Source organism: Trachymyrmex septentrionalis, unplaced genomic scaffold (genome assembly GCF_001594115.1).
Source record: "Trachymyrmex septentrionalis isolate Tsep2-gDNA-1 unplaced genomic scaffold, Tsep1.0 scaffold72, whole genome shotgun sequence".
Lineage (NCBI taxonomy): Eukaryota > Metazoa > Arthropoda > Insecta > Hymenoptera > Formicidae > Trachymyrmex > Trachymyrmex septentrionalis.
Window position 1 is genome coordinate 525,825 of NW_017305905.1, and position 17,313 is coordinate 543,137.

Below are 17,313 nucleotides of genomic sequence, written 5' to 3' on the forward strand. Positions count from 1 at the left end.
TAATGCAAAACGTTTGCATTAAACTTTTACGCATTTTTTTAAAACTTTCAGTACTTTAATGATTGCAATTGAAAAAATGTAAATCAAAGAGCTTCAATCCATCAGTGTAAACTTTAAAAATCTCCTTATTCCGAAACAATGAATTTTACTACGCGATTTTATCTTGAGTATAATTCGCCTTAGCATGGCTTCTTTCTAATGATATTAGAAATATTTTCCACTAAGCTGTGTAAACCTGTAAATGCTCTGCGCACACGGAGCTGCTGCTGGAAACAAACGGAAAAGAAGAAAACAAATAGTAACCTCCCTCCCCCCTCCAGAAAGTTTCTGCAAGACGGAAATAATTAGTCGCTACCAGGATTACCAAGAAAAAGGCTTGAAAACCTTTTATTAACAAAAGGGAAGAAAGCTGTGTACGCGTGAGCACCTTGTTGCCTTTCCAATACACTTCCTGTTTATTCCCCCATTGCTTTCCACTGTTCGATGAACAAGCTCGCTAAAGAGACTACTCATTAGAGAATATTTCCTTCAGTTTCTCTGTTGTTAACACATTAAAGCACTAAAGAACAAATGCGAATGCCTGAGAGATTGATTCACACGGGATTATAACATTCTATTAAGCTCACTTTGTACTTCTGTTTAATAAATAAAAATTACGTAATAATTATAATAGAATTTATTATACTAACATCTACTTACTCTTTGCATTTCTCTCTTTCATATATGTGTACAATGCTAAATACGGTAAGAAAAAAATCTGATTGCATTAATTGAAAACTTGATAAATTCAAGCTGAAAGGTATAAATTATTATAAATATTTATAGTTAAGTCTATCAAATGTTTTAGCTATAAAGTATCGAATTAATCGGAAATTTTATTTGATATAATCAGAATACATTTTTGTACATATCTTGTTAATATAATCAAAACATTTTTCTCAGAGCACAAATAAATCAGTGATAAATATTTTGTTTAACTGCAACTTCATATTAACCCTCCGAAGTTGACAATAGGTCTAATTTTTTATTTGTTGTTTGGCATGCAGAAATAGCTCTACACAAAAGGAAAAATGGGCCAAACCATTTTGAAAAAAAATCCCTCCAAGAATGTTCCAAATTTCAATCAGCTTCTATTAGACCTATTTAATATATTATATTCTGTATATTACAAATTCACGTTTGCAAATTTGAGTTAATTTGAAATAAAATTAATATCCATTTGTTTTATGACATTTTGGTTCAAATTTATTAGTGTTTTTTAATTAACACAAGTTAATGGATCTTACAGATCCAATTTTATTGTATTATATATTTTAACGTCAACTCTGGAGGAGGAATATTGCCTAACATTACATAATCATGTATAAGAATATTGCATTAGTTCCTTTATAACGAAGGTTCATATAATATGTCTGAACACATGATATCTTTCTACTGTTCCTAGGCAGTACTCTGACATTGATTCTAGTCCTGAGATTTTGAAATATGATCATCCTCTCTGAATTCCCGTATCATTTTTCCTGCTAACACACGGTTTTTCTTTTACAATTCACGCTGCTTACTGCGTACTTTCAGCTATTACGATGCTGCCGTGTGATAAAGGGAACGAATATTCCTTCCACTACACATCAGTATAAAATTGGATGGAGCTCGCGGCTTTCTCGTGCGCCGCGAGAGCGTATAGGTCGCGATTTTGTCGCACGTTTCGTCCGTACGAGCAATTTCGCGGTCGAATTCTCTCGCACGGACAACAACAAGGTACGTTATCGTACCTGTATTCCGCCTTTGGTTTACTGTCAATAACCAACGGCATACCTCCGAATAGTTTATCGAAAACGATGTCGAAACTAATATCTTGAACAAATCTGTAATTATGCGATTTTTTGAACTATGCATAAGTTTACTTATTTGTTTTTATTTATTTATTATAATTATAGATTTATATATAGGAAGCAAAAGGAATGCACGACTTTATTTTGTCCACAATATTTTATTATTCAGTAATAGATTTTTATGATATATCATACTATTATATTGGAAATATACTTTTAAGTAATTTTTATATTATAAAGTTGGGCATATTTTATAATATTTTTAAAATTAATAAATTTTCATTCTGATATGACAAAATAATTGATAGTATGCAGACTAACATTATAATTAATACTCGCGGTGGCTTGACTAAATAATAATTAATTAATAATCTATTATCATGTAATGTACATATTATCATATAATTCTTTTTATATTGATTTAAATTTCTATATAGAACATCTAATACATGACAATAAATAACATATTCAAAAGCGATGTCTTTATTAAAAAATGAAATATAATATATAAAATATTTAAATCACTTATCTGTTCGCTATTATATATACAATATATGTATACAGTTCTGGAAATTCTATTAGCACACTAGCAATTTGTTTAAAAAATTAATAGAAGGATAACCAAATATAAGTTTTTGTTGTTTTAATTTAATATTACAATAAAAATATACACAGAGGAAAGACATAACAATATATTTTTAATAATAAAAATTTTGAAACTTTATAAATATAGATGAAAATTTCATTGAAACGTACATTTTATTGCCTAACATTATTTTACAATACAAGTATGAATGAATAGTCCTTTCTGACGTATTTTTGCTTACTGATTGTGAATACAAATCTATTACTCAAATTTGGCTATCTATTATATTATTTGAATACTGTAATGCATCTTGCATGTACATAGCATAATATTAATAAAGAATAAATAAAATTGTAAATCCATCTATCATAAAATTTAATCAAAAAGCGAATTCTAAAATCAAAACGAATCCCGAATCGCAATGAATAGATATCATGTCTTTTTTGCAGGCAAAAAACAAGATTTAATAATAAAAGCGAAATTAAAAATATGCGCAACGTAAAACATAATATAAAGATTTTAAATATCGTGGAATAATCATTATGCGCATGTTTCAATGAATCACGTTATTCTATTGCGGCAGACACATCCGCTAGTGGATAGGATTACAATTATAAAAAAAAAATGTGTAACTAGCTCTATGAAAGTGCCGGTAGTCGGAGAAGGTTCGGGTGTGAGAATGCACAGACAGGACGGCATTTTTGACTATTACAGTCTTTAATTTAATTAATCGCCGTTTTGTGCACGGTTGAATTAAATTACGTGATGGCATGTAACGCAAGAATGCAAAAATCTATTTTAATTTTGTCGTGATCTCGTTTTTGCTCATCCAGTTTTTGAAGTCCAGAAAATTTCACATTGCGCAATTGTTGTAGTATTGCTCAGAGACATATTCCAATTATGATTATTGTCAGTAAAATTAGAGCCGTTCACTGCATAGCATTCGTTACGTTCAATTGAGCAATAATTTACGAGCAATATATATATATATATATCTTTGAAATTACATTGGTATATAGTACGAGGTATCTCTTCGCAGAGCGTCGATATAATTACTTAGAAAGAGAAATAGCTTTCCTCTAAAGAAGAGCTTATTTGTAACTAGAGTCGAACAAAATTTTTAGACTAATAAGAGTGTTCTTTTTGAGTATTGCTAAGTGCTGAATTTTTTGTAATATGAACGCAAGTTACAAATAACAATGCGAAACGTAAACAATTAAATAAAATTATTCGTTTATGTAAGATCGTTTATGCAGATAACACTTTTATTTTTCAATAAATAAAAGTGTTTAAATTAATATAAATTTACTAATATACTGATAAATAAATTCAAAAATGTGTGCGAAAAAGCCTGCGTTTGGTATATAATTTAAAATTTCCACTTTTGATGAGAAAGCAATTGGTGACGATATGAAATGTACGAAACGCTTGACACGAAGAATTTCAAAGTACCTGTTTTTGATGTTGGCATTAAAGCAATCCTAGAACGTAGTTGCGTCCGTTGGTGAAAGAATCGGAATCAGCACGAAGAAATAAGATTTAATTCCGGTCTGTTTTACGGGCGTTGATCTTTTTCAAGCATTTTCACGAAGACGCGCTCATTTATCGGCAATGTAAAAGTAAATGCAATATTAAAAGTGCAAAGAATATTATATCTCCAAATCCTTTTCTATGAAAATTTTATGCTGCTCAACAAAAAATTAAATAAGACAGCGATAATATAATTATAATTACTTTATATGTATTAGAGATTATGATCAATTACGTTTCTAAAGTCTAGATTAAAATCAAGTATACTTTAAGCTTTATAATTAAACCTATTACAAACATTAAATAAATAAATAAATAAATAAATAAAATAAGAACAAATAAAAATATATTTAATTTTCGCGCATAATTTGAAAAATAAAACTTGAATTTCTTCAAGAATATATTTATATTTTGTAATCAGTTAATTTCTTATAATTATTAATTTCTTACAATTTAAAGACATAAAGCATTAGCTATTTTGTTAAAAAACAATAGCTGTATAATATTGTATTAGAGCAAACAAATTTTAAAAAGTATAAATGTTTTTATAACAACTATTCTATTAAGCTTAATGAAAAGTTTAAGATATATTTTTACTGCATATGATAGTGCTTCAATAATAATTAATCATTAGCAAATTAATTTGATATATTGTTTGTCATCAATTTATTAGGTGGAGTGACACATTCGAACGTACGTGTTGACGCGGAGTAAACAGACACTTCTCCATCGCAATAAATTCGATACTATATTGCGACTGACAAGTGAATGAGAACGTTTATTTTAAACTAACAGAGCAGCAAAGCGTGTATTGTTCGTAGTCACAGCAGAAGATATTAATAGTCGTTGGCCATTTAGTTACAATTGTTTGCGCGAATTGAAATTATCTGCAGAGCATCAAATACGGCACATGACGAAACGAGTGTGTTTAAGATAGTTAAATTACTGAAAATAGATCAGAGAATTTAACAAAATCAATAGATGAAGATGATGATAATAATAATGTAAGATATTAATTTCTAAATGACAACATTGATATATGTGTTAAATATTACTGTTTCAACTATAAAACACAATTGTCTTAACTATATAAGCATTAAAAAATATTTTTAATCTCAATATGGAAGTAGTATTTTTACGATGAATCTACTTTTTTCGATGTTGTTATTAAATTTTCTTATGATTTGTGCCGTAAGGTCGTAAAAATTTTATACGGAAAATATTTTCTCGTTGTGCACAAGTAGCAATCAACGCTTTTTAAAGGGCAATAAATTTTCAAATTAATAATAATCATTTATAAATCAATAGTTGAACATGATATTTTCTATTCACATTACGTCATTTTCCCATCAGTTTGATAATCAACAAAAAATTCTAATTTCCTGCAATTTTTTAAGTAACTAATAAGTAAGATATGTAATATAATTTATGTACATGCATAATGAATTGTCTTCTAAACTACATAACTATATAACAATAGAATAACTAATAATTATATAATAATTACATTTCTTTCTCGACAGAAGACCTTTTCTAGAATTGTTATTTTGAAGTTCATTGCCCACGATTTGTTCGATTTGCACGTCACTCCCATACTCTGTTCGATTCAAATTTTTCATTCCGTCCGAAACGATCGAGATAAAAACACGGAATAACATCGACGAAGTCGCGTGCGGCAATATCAGGAGAGCATTATTCGCCGTTAGATTAATATCCCGTCGGTGGCATCGTGCTGTCGTTTCGCCGTTGCCTTGTTCTGGTAGTCTGCCAAAAGCGCGTAGTTGTACGTCCCGGAACCGGAAACACCCACCCCGTATAACCGTCGGGCTGCACATCCGAATATCACCGAGGGAGAGAGCACCTTTGGAATTGCGCAACCTCGAGATCGGGACTCACGCGAAATCTGGACTAAAGTGAGCCGCGCCCGCGTTGCGAAACTTTATCCGAATAAATTAATTAGTCCGGTGTTACAGGCAGGAACGAGAGCAGAGAAGACGGGACGTTTTACAGAGCTGAAGGGCGATTAAGTCATAAAAGACGACCTCTTGTGAGATCGTATATGCCGGATTTGTGGTTAAAAGATTGTAAATCTCAAAGAGCGGCTACATTATTCCACGATACTATTTAACGCATACACCTATACGCGAAATTATTGTACACAAACATTGAATACAAATCTTTATTACAACGGCGATAAGTACATTTAAACGTTATAAATTTTATGACATATCCGTCTTTATTGCTGTAATTTAAAGAAATGAGATAATTGTGGAATAAATGGTGATAAATAATAGTTGCAAAGTTTCTTCATATAATTTATATGAGCTTCATCTTAATGTGTCATTTAAACTTTAATTAACAAGACAATTAATCTTTTGAGCAGTTTTCTCAAAATTTTGGAATAAAAAATTTATGGAAGATTTTATTTTCTTAGGATTTTCGGAGTCACTGTATTCGATTCTGGTCTTACGATTCTAAAATTCAAATTTTAAAAATTTAATTATTGTAAAACTGGGTTTTCGGAAATTCTTGATATTTCCGAGTGTGAATGTAGTCTGAATATATTAAATTTCAAAAGAATAGTAATTGCTATGAATGATCTAGTGTACTTATAATTAGAGTTTGAGAGTCAGTTTGAAAATTGTTTTCTAACTGTTTACTTAGCACTTAAATTTCAAATAAAGCAAAATTGGATGTTACTTTGCAATTAAAAATTTCTTAAAACTGCAGAGTTTTATGATAATAAAATTAATTTTTGGAAAATTTCGTCCATCCACTATATTTGTCCACTATAAATTATTTTTTTATCTTTAATCTCAAATTTGAATAAAGTATTATAAATTATTCTATAAACTAAGTTTCATAAAAGTCGAGCAAGCAGTTCATAAAATGAAAAGGGATGACACCAAATGGGGTCGCTAGTCTACAAAGGGTTAATGTTTCTCTCTTAAAAACTCAATTTTATTTAACAGTGCCAAATAAAACTACTTTGAAGTTATCGCTGAATATATCATGACCGAAGAACGCTTTTTTATAATTTTTTTCTACTGTAAATTAAAAAGAAGATACGAAGTATAAAAGATGGTAAATAATTACGTTCCATCAATACGTCTCAAGTAGGTTTCATATCCTGAAACTTAAGTTAGGCGTTACGAAATGAACTTTCCGAAAGCCGTAGATAATCCCAGCTAAAAGACTACAAAGTTCTCGAGACGAAGTACTCTTAACGCTTATCGTTAGATCATGAACTGCTCACCGTGTTCTAAAGAGACTGCCATTTGCACTATGAAGGTAATCATTCCTTCTACAGTCTTTTCATATAGATTATCTCAAGAATCAGGTTATGGTTTTTCAAAATTTATTTCTTCATCAAATAGAAATCAAAATGGCAATTTCAGAAATACTGTATTAACGTAATTATGATCGAACTTGTTAATAACATTTGACTGAAGACTAAGTAGAATCTAAACGTTTTTGTTACTTTTCCATTTTCTCAGAGGATAATTTAATTTATTAATCTTATTCCGCAACATCCATTGTTATTTTTTTGTATTGTCATCCTCCTATTTTGCTTTATAAATTTATGAATCTCATATTTTCTTTATTGTGTTTGGGGATGACAATTAAGTAAGGTAATTGTTATTGTTATTGTTTTTTATAATATTGATTTGGTAATGACGTTACAATTTTTTGTGATAGTAACGATAACATCAGGGGCTTTATTCTTGAAAAGTATCGCGTACGAAAAACTAGAGAAATGCTATAGTATATGGAATGCATACTATATATTATATATTATTTCCCTAGTTTTTCGTATGTGATACTTTTTTGAGAATTGGGACCCAGGTTGAAACAATTACTTTTGAATATAATTCGTTATATAACATTATCGTTACTGTCATAAAAAATTATAACATCATTATCAAATCGTTATTATAAAAAAATAACGGTAACGGTATTGCAAATAACGTTATTTATCATCCCTGATTATGTTAATAATAATATAATAATATTATTTCTTAAATCAGATATCTTTATAAATGGAAATTAATGTCAATAGCATTTAATAAATAATAATGATGAAATGAAAATATTGCTTAGAAAGAAGAGAATAGATCCATGTGCAAAGACAAAAGCGACCTATAAAATTGATTTTGTTCGCAATTAGAAGAAGCAAATTGCTGCTCCATGATTACGAGTTCTGAGATGCCTTGTTCGCCGAGCCAGTTAAACTAGAGGGGCCATAAAACTTCCTCGAATAAATTAATTAACCTGGAAGATCAGGAGCAAGTAAAGTGGAAACTCGGAGGGCAATTAAGACGACGCGACGTATCGTTCTTGCTGTAATATTGGGTACACCTTCGTGGTACAAAACAAGAATATACGCGAATGGTTTTAGCGAGCTAACAAAAGATGTTACTGGATCGTAGCAAGTGATAACATTATTTGGAGGTGCAAATAGCTCAACACTGTGAGATTATACGTTAAAATCTTTCGTTTATATTCTCAACGATAATAATATTAATATTTAAAGCACAAACTTCTCTCGCTGGAAATTTGTCTTTGGTAGCTTACATTAATATCATTTTCAGGATTTCGTAACTCTTAATTTGAGATGTCAGAAATACCATAAGTTACTTTTATACCTCGCAATCTAAATTAATCTCACACTTTGCAAGCTTGCACTGTTTCACGCGGTTTAACTTCCACAGTTTACAGTTTGTAAGAAGATGAAAATCTGTAGAGCAAGCGGTGAAAATCTGTGGAAAGGAGTAAAAGGCAAACGAACAGTATGCACGAGAGGATGCGACTCGTGGACGTGCCGGAAATGGTCGAAATTTGAAAATTGGTCAGCGTTTTGTTAGGCCATGGAATGGCAGGATATATTGAATTTGACAAAGCTAAAACTCACTTTGCACTGTTCGTTTTCTTCGTCCCACTTAAAGCGGCAGTTATTCCGGCCGTTGCACATTAATTCTGCATCGATACACGTCGCGTCCTCGCAATCGTACTCGTCTTCCTTGCATGCTGCAAAATAAAAAAGAGAAATCGCGAATATTATATATATATATAGAATAAGTGAAGAAATGTTGATTGTATAGAATTTATCAAATTTCTAAAATTCTCTTTTACTTATGAATATTAACTCGATTCTATTTGCGCATGAGCATTAAACGTTAGATTTTAATCATACTTCTTTTAATCATCAATCTTCATTATATACACACACAGTACAATATGTAGAATTTCCCCCCACCATTTACGTATAACACATAACATTAATATGTGTGAGATATGTAAAATTTCTAACAAATTTATAGCAAACTTAAATATTTTCACCAAATGTGCTTCTGTGAAATAACCGCGTGAAATAGTCGACTCTTAATTCGCACAAGAATGGAAAATTGTGCCTAAGGTCTTATACATCGACGGCTATGTGTTGGAGTGTAGTCGCGAGCAAGATATTAGTTTCACGTTCGCGGCAGGTGTAGAAAACCGGAAATTCTTCTCATGCCATACTAGAACTCGTGTGAATTCCGCACACGTAACTGCGATTCTGCGGACCACCTCATTTAACATTCAGACAAGTGCGTTGCTATTAATTTAAAATTTGATTCCTTTACTTAAACGATTATCCCCAATTCCTCGCTAAACGTAAGATGTTTATTGAATAAGGCATACATATAATTATAGGCTAAAATGTGAAAATGTGTAAGTCTTTAGCTTCTAATTCAATTCCGCATGCTCTTTTAGAAATTTGTCGACTGGCGCATAAAACACTTTCAAAAGCGAAAATTTATTTTAAAGATGTAAGTTGAAATTAAAATATCTTATTAAAATGTAGTAAAATGTATTGATTAACCATTTAACTGTACTCTATTCAGAAATTCATTTGTAGCGATTAAAAGATAGTTAGTTGTCAAATTATTACTGATAACGAAAAAAACAATGTCCAAAATATTTTCGAGTGATTTTCATTTGTGCAGATTGACGATTTGTTAATTCAAAACAGAAGTTGGCGCAATAACCGCATTGCTGATTGTGGAATTCAGAAAACAATAAAATAAAAATCCATATAGTATATGAGTTAGACACATACACATGGGAAAAAAATTTTGTGAAATTGTAGCAGATATTTTTGCCATGTAGAAAATTTCCACGTTGTTATCGCAACGATAACTCAGTTGTGTAGTTTAAACTGCCAAAAGCAAATTGACCTTACACTATCTCATTGTTGAAAACTGTCAGAAATATCGGTTATATGATAAAACATGTTTCAAGAACAGTGACCTTAATTTCTAAAGTATTTGATAATTTTAGAATTTTCTTCTAAAGAGAATTGTACATTTTTTTATTAATAACAATATTTATCATTTTGATTCGATAAATTTGTTTTTATCTCTCTTGTATAAAAATGCTTAAATATTTATTTTTTTTTGTAAATAACTATTAGAACAGAAATTAGCTAATAATTTATTTTATTATCATTAAAATTATTTATGCATACAAATGATTTTCTATGAAATCGAATTAATAATTAGTAATTAGTTAGAGAATATTATTATCTTTCGATAATGAATAATTATAAGGCATAATGTAAATTCATACTTTACAAACCTTCATTAAATCTAATGTATTCATATATTACTCATAGATAATATGTTCATTTTGTTACGTTGTTATTTGAAATTTAAATTTTACCTGTAACTCACAAATCTTTTTACGTAAAATTGTATTATTCTACATTAAATGATGAATGTATGTAAAATGTACATACCTACATTATAAGACAATATATCGAATAACACTGTTTGCGATAGATATAAAAGTGCACAGTAAACATATTAGACATGTAGGGATATTACTCGATTATAATACTAGCGTCATAATTTCACGTTTTAATTTAATCGTATATATTTTGAATAACATTCATCTGTGCACGTTATGACGATGTTAACATTGATATTTAATGGCATGTTTATTTACGCTCTTGTTTGAAGTACATCGTTCCGAAAAAAATTATTTGATTTAAATACGTATGTTATATTTATTATTAGCATAAACTTACATTCACCTTTATCTTTTTGTCTGATAGCAGTTACTACGGCCTCGAAGGTGCTGTTGAGAGCTTTCGGTTCTGCATAGAACCTCAAGTAAGCGATATTCTTATCAATGGTAATGGTGTCGGCAATACTGCCACAGAATTGCTTCGCTCTTGAGCTTATGTCCGTTTTTTCTGCGAATATGTCTACAAAGTTGGCCTCGCACTCGTTTGGATGCTTTAGCTCGAAAGGGTCTAGAACCAGCTGAATCTGAAAATTTCATGTGTTTTCATTTTCCTAAATGCATACACAATGCATCGGTTCGCTGCTCTTGGATAGCCGAGATCGAATTTGAAAAAATTCCCATGACTCAATTAATCTTTCGCTGACGGATTTATTGGACTCACTCAATTATAAACCTCTTGTGGCAAAAATGTTAAATAATTCAATTTTTTTTTGTGTTACATCTACAAATTTTGATTATTCTTATTAAAATATATGTATTTATAGTATTCATTGTTTTTAAATGTCATTTTTGTTTCTTGAAACAATTAATGTCTTCTAACTAACATAAAATAAATAGGTTTTACTATAGATCCTTTAGAACTATTATCTGTATTATTTTGGAGTCAATTCTAGAGGGTTGAACGATAATCCTATTTTGTTATCGCGTAGAATACATTAAAACGTCGTTTACATTAAAACGATGAAAATGCACGCACAAGACAAAATCAATAAATAAACGACAAAAAGAAAACGCATCAAAGTCACGAGAATGTGAGAAGTAACTACGTGTATAGAATTCCTTGAACGTAATAATACTGCAGCAAACTCCAATGTGACATTGCTGAAACTTTTTGAAAATATCGTGGCTTATACTCGTAAGAAATACATGTGAAAACATAGCTCTTCGTCACCTCGGGTTTTGTCGCGCGTTTTGAAAAAAAAATGGATAATTTTGTACATAGTTAGGAAGATATATTAGCTTCATTAACAATTTTAATAATAAAGTTTCGGAAACTAAAAGATTCTTCTATGTTAAAGCAGATGCCGTTATCAGCCGCTATGTAAATTTTGTAACGGATGTATCGCAGACAAAGTATTTGCATAAAACCACTCTGTTATTTCCGCGCTACGACAGCAAAGAGCTATTGTAAATCATTCAGAAACGTGTTACTTTGAGCGAAACGATGTTTGAAATCATGTTGTTATAGGCCAATAACAAACATTCGTATCGATTGAATGCTGTAGTAAAGTACACTTGAATCAAATAAGGATCGTAATGTTATGAAGGTAGGAAAACATTAGAAGAAACGTTTTATATGCTCTAACTCATTGATATTAAATTTTCGACAATGATATCATATATCTCAGTAATTCAGTAACATATAATGTAGAAGAAAAAATGTTTTTACCTTCCATCCCTCTTTCACTTGAATGATCCACATACAATCCAACGGTAATCCTTCTTTCTCGGCCTGGGCCTTCTTGTCTTTGACGTGGTCACTGCCAATTATTATCTGCGTACCCGTTACATTAAATATGCACGGTTCTTGTTCCGGTGGTATGCCCGCTGTGAATCATACCTATTACAGTTCTATACTTTCCCTAAGCTCGCACATCAACGCTCGTGTATTTGAAACTTGTATTTGTCTATTCATTTTAATACTATACATTCAACCTCAACAATAAAAAAATGTATTTAATATTACTAATTAAATAAGCAAACTCAAAATTTAAAAGTTTATTGCGTTTCATAAGATGCCGATATGTAATGAAAATTATTTTGTTACTACATGATTTTTATAATATTCTACATTTCAACACTTTACAATATTTTACTTATATGGATTATACGAAAAATGATTTATATTAACATTTATATACAAGGTAAAAAATAGTATAAGAGATCCGTTTGTTCCATCTATCTGAATTAATTTATACGTCGAATTGAAGTACTTAAACAGTTTCCTAATTAAATAATAAATGAAAATTATACTATTCTGCATGCACACAATGTGCTTTCGCTATGCGCGGGTTCATATGTGATATATACATAGCATACATGCTCGGCGAATAGTTATGGTATGACAATCGTACTCCTCTGATCATAATTAGACACTGATTATATTTTTGCACTGAAAAATTGTAGTAATATAACATTAAATCTATTAAAAAAAAAAAACAAAAATTAGGAGAGTTTGACAAAAAAATAATCATCTTATGACAAATATAAATAACTGTTTATAAATAAATACATGAAAAAAAAATCATTTATATAATTATAAAAATAAAAATTAGAGATTAAAATCAATCAAATAAAGTATTAAAAATTATCAGATATTAATGAATACAAAAATATGAAAAACATTGTTGATGTGTCATTTTTTTCTAGATAAATTTATTTAGCGCAAAAGAAATATTGCACAACGATTATTAGAAAATATTTTATAACTGTTATTATTAGAAAATAACAGCAAAAATATCATTTTGCAATACAACAATTTTATATCTTAAAAATCCTTAAAATCGTCATTTTTTGCCTCTTCAATGCCATTTTTTTCAAAATTGTGACGTGATAGTCAATTTTAATAGTCAATAAATCAAATATATGTTCAACAGGTAAAAATATACCGACAATGACACTTATGTAAACAAAAAAAGTAAATTTTGTAAAACACTTATGTAAATTTTGTGTGTTCCACAGTATAATTATTAAAAAAGACATTTTTATATTTAAATCATTTGTCGCTTTTTCTTTTTTTTCAATATTATTTACATAATTATTAACATCTAGAAGTACATAAAACATGAAAACTAAAGTAAACCTTCAATTTTTAATGTAGTTGAAGTATTTCAACAATTCTCCTTTTAATTAAAAATTTAATTAAAAATGTATATTAATAAGAACACACCCTAACAATATTAAACAAACAGCATCCACGGTACCAGATGTTCCAATATTGAAACTTCAATGAATGAGTTAATCAACTACACAGCGAGATAAAATTTTCAATGTTTGATCTCGGGTCCGTCTCTACTGTTCACTTTATACATTGGTCTAAAGATCGCACGGTTAAAGCCAGAAGCCAGTGGTCGTATTCTGGATACTCACAGTCCCTTCGTTCTCCTACCAACTGACTATGAATTAATTTTGATCTCGGTTGCGGTTGCATGGCGCTTGCTGCCGTGGACCATCTATTTCTCTCGTGTCTCGTAATTTTCTGAACAATGACATCTGACGAAGATTCTCGATTATTCGCGATTGGAGTATATGAAATTACTGATCCTGAACCAGAATTACTGATCACATGATTGTCACGTTATTTCTATTTTCTTTAAACATTTAGCACGTCTTGTTATATTATAGAGAGAAATTACACCCGTTCAATACAATTTCAATTAAGAATAGTTCTATTTAATTAAGAATTACAGTTATAACTATAATACAAATATCTTATAGGCGCATATTATTTAATATTAAGTAATATTTTAAGCATATTCTTAGAATATTAAACTTTTTCATTCTTTGTATTAGTTATTAAATTTGTATTAATTTCAACTTTTATCTAAAAATCTTTTTTTTTGTTATTTTTAGATTTTAACTTTTTTGCGTTTATCATGAATAATATATAGTTTTCATAATGAAGAGAATCAACTATGCTTTCATACCGCGTCGATTAAGACATTATGAATCATTGAAATAATAAATGACAAATTAGTTTTAATTATTATTGCGTCGGATCAAGTATTTCAGTAATAAGTTCTATGTGTTGTCAAAGACATGAGAATCATGCAAATTAGTAGAAACGGAAAAATTAGGATGCTATCTCATGTTCGTTATCGATCGATTTAACTCGATCCATGATTACGCGACGAAAGGATATATCTCACATCCGAGGCGAAGATTTGGCTGGCAGTATATCTGTGTTAGAGGGAACCCGAGATAAATTTTTGCCACATGCCGAAAGAAAGGAAGGTATCCATAAAATTTGTGATTCGAGAAAATTGTGTAAATAATCAATTTTTCTCGGAAAATATTTGTCAGTTTTTTATAAATATTATACATAAAGACATTAAATAGATTATACATTTATTGAAATAATTTTTCTAATAACTTTTTATTATTTATTTGAAGAAATCCTCTAATAATAGGATATGAGCTTTAGTTTTGTATATGCAGAGTAATAGTTTTAACAAAATTATGCAAGAGAGAAAGACACATTTACTATCTCATTCTTTTTTTCATTCTGTTCTATCTTTTTCTTAACTATTTCTTTCTTTCTCTTCTCGCTTCTCTCTTCTCTCTCTCTCTCTCTCTCTCTCTCTCTCTCTCTCTCTCTCTCTCTCTCAGGAATTGTTAAAATATAGCTGATCAAAAGTGACTTTCTTATATCCATATTTTTATTAGAAGGTCTCTATTTGTTTGCTTGTTCTTGCTTTATTCAAAGATTTAGAAATTATTAACTTGTATTTAACAATTACATTTTAATCAGAATTAGCTTAGAAAGAGAGATTAGATTATTTATCAAGAAATATCGGAAGAGATCTTATGACTGAAACTTACAATCGGTCGGTCTCGGTATTGTGTTCCACACAGCTTTAAATCCCTTGCCTTCGATATTCTCATCGCTGTGGAATCGCAGCCAGAGGTATCGCGTCTTCGACGTGATCTCGGGAGGAAAATTCGTGCCGCAGAAGTTGCCGAGGAGATTAGAGTAACCGTACTGACCGTCACGTACCTCGAGGAAATCGAAACGGCAATCCGGGCTGTCTTCAAGCTTGAACTCATCTCGAAAGTCGAGCTTCAGTAGCATACCTTTGTCAGCTGAAACAAGAGAAGCCAGAGATGTACTGTTAGTGAATATACTGTAAAAAGAGACGTGAGAAGAGAAGGAGGAAAGAAACAAACTTGCCTCCTTCTCTGTCTCGTGAGATGATAATAGAATGTGATAGAGAGACGCCAAACATGAGACTAACAAATATAAACTTTATACGTACATCGGCGTAGCATTTTATAAAACGCTTCTTTTACATTTATATAAATTCTTCTTTTTCAAGTGCTATCTCAGCACATAGGCATCTCCCTCTTATATATCTTTGCGCGCACACTGATCGTACACAACGTACATGGGGACCTATAGTTTAAACACCGATTCCGAATGGCAATTTTTGGAAGGAAGGTTTCCTGAGCAAGTTCTCAGAAGATCGATCTATAAGTTACGAGTGTATGAAAAATTTTCGATTCTGCCGGGAATCGAACCCGGGATCTCTAGAATATCAGATCCGAGTGCTGTCTGCTCAAATTTACATAAATACTTGTTAATTTTATAAATAGGGAAGATCCGGGCAAAGAGTCGGCACTCAAATTATGAAAAGTAAATTGTATGAACTAGCCATTGCTAGTGTGGACGTGATTTTATGCAGCTATGTTGGCAACGGACTTTGATTAGGTTATTAGCAACATTGCAGTTTTTAAATGTATTTTATATATTTGAAAGTAATTTTTCTGATATACAGAAAATTTTCTTTTGCACATATTTTAACACTTCTATCCACAATTATTCAGGTACGTGGTCCTAAATATGTGTGTTGAACACAAATTTGTTGCCGACTTTTACATTTTCGTGGATTCTTTACATGTTTTGAATTAAAAAAGTAAAAATAAACGCTCGAGGCAAAGTTGGCATAAAGAGATCGAGGTTTTTGTTCTTTTTTTATTGCAAGTGCATCACTTTTTTTATTACAGCAGAATGATCCGGATCTATCATTCTAGTCTTGTTGGACTCCGATAACAGTAACGATCTATGTTGTGTGCGTTTTGAAAATGTATGCCCGATACAAAATAACATAACAAAAAATGCATCACATGCAAATATATAGTTGCAAATATGTTGTACACATATCCGATGTAGTTTTTACGTGTTTAAATTACTTTTTCGATATAGAAAAAGAATGATACTTTTGTAAATTTTCTTTTGCACTTTTTAAAATTTAATTACACTTTTTTGCATTTCTTTAAAACAATAAGTAAATGTATTTTAAAAGTATCTTTATTTTTTAAAAGCAAAATAATGTATTTGTACTATAATTCTAGTCTGAACCTAGGATGCGACTAATTTTATTTCGGCAGTTTTGCGATTTTATTATACATTTGAAGATTGTGTCATTTTTCCTTTACACTAGTGAAACAAAAAAATATGGACCAAATTGTCTCAGTAGCCAAGGAATCATTATCATTCTTTTTAACGGTACTATTTATTTAACTAAAAATTTTTATTTTATTATTAAAGAAAAATAATGCCAACTCTATATATATATA

The 17,313-nt window shown here is 30.2% G+C and overlaps 1 protein-coding gene across 6 annotated transcripts in view; it reads right to left on the reverse strand.

The window, feature by feature from the left end:
- Nucleotides 1–17,313, reverse strand: part of LOC108753835 — a 138,674-nt gene that overhangs the window by 9,730 nt on the left and 111,631 nt on the right. For 5 of the 6 annotated variants that reach the window (XM_018495761.1, XM_018495759.1, XM_018495758.1 and 2 more), the window contains 4 exons: nt 15,559–15,819; nt 12,407–12,564; nt 11,018–11,261; nt 8,861–8,976 (listed from right to left, as the gene is read on the reverse strand). In XM_018495761.1, coding sequence (XP_018351263.1) covers nt 8,861–8,976; nt 11,018–11,261; nt 12,407–12,564; nt 15,559–15,819 — 779 coding nt within the window. The remainder of the gene's footprint in view (nt 1–8,860; nt 8,977–11,017; nt 11,262–12,406; nt 12,565–15,558; nt 15,820–17,313) is intronic. The other variant, XM_018495762.1, reaches the window with a different exon arrangement.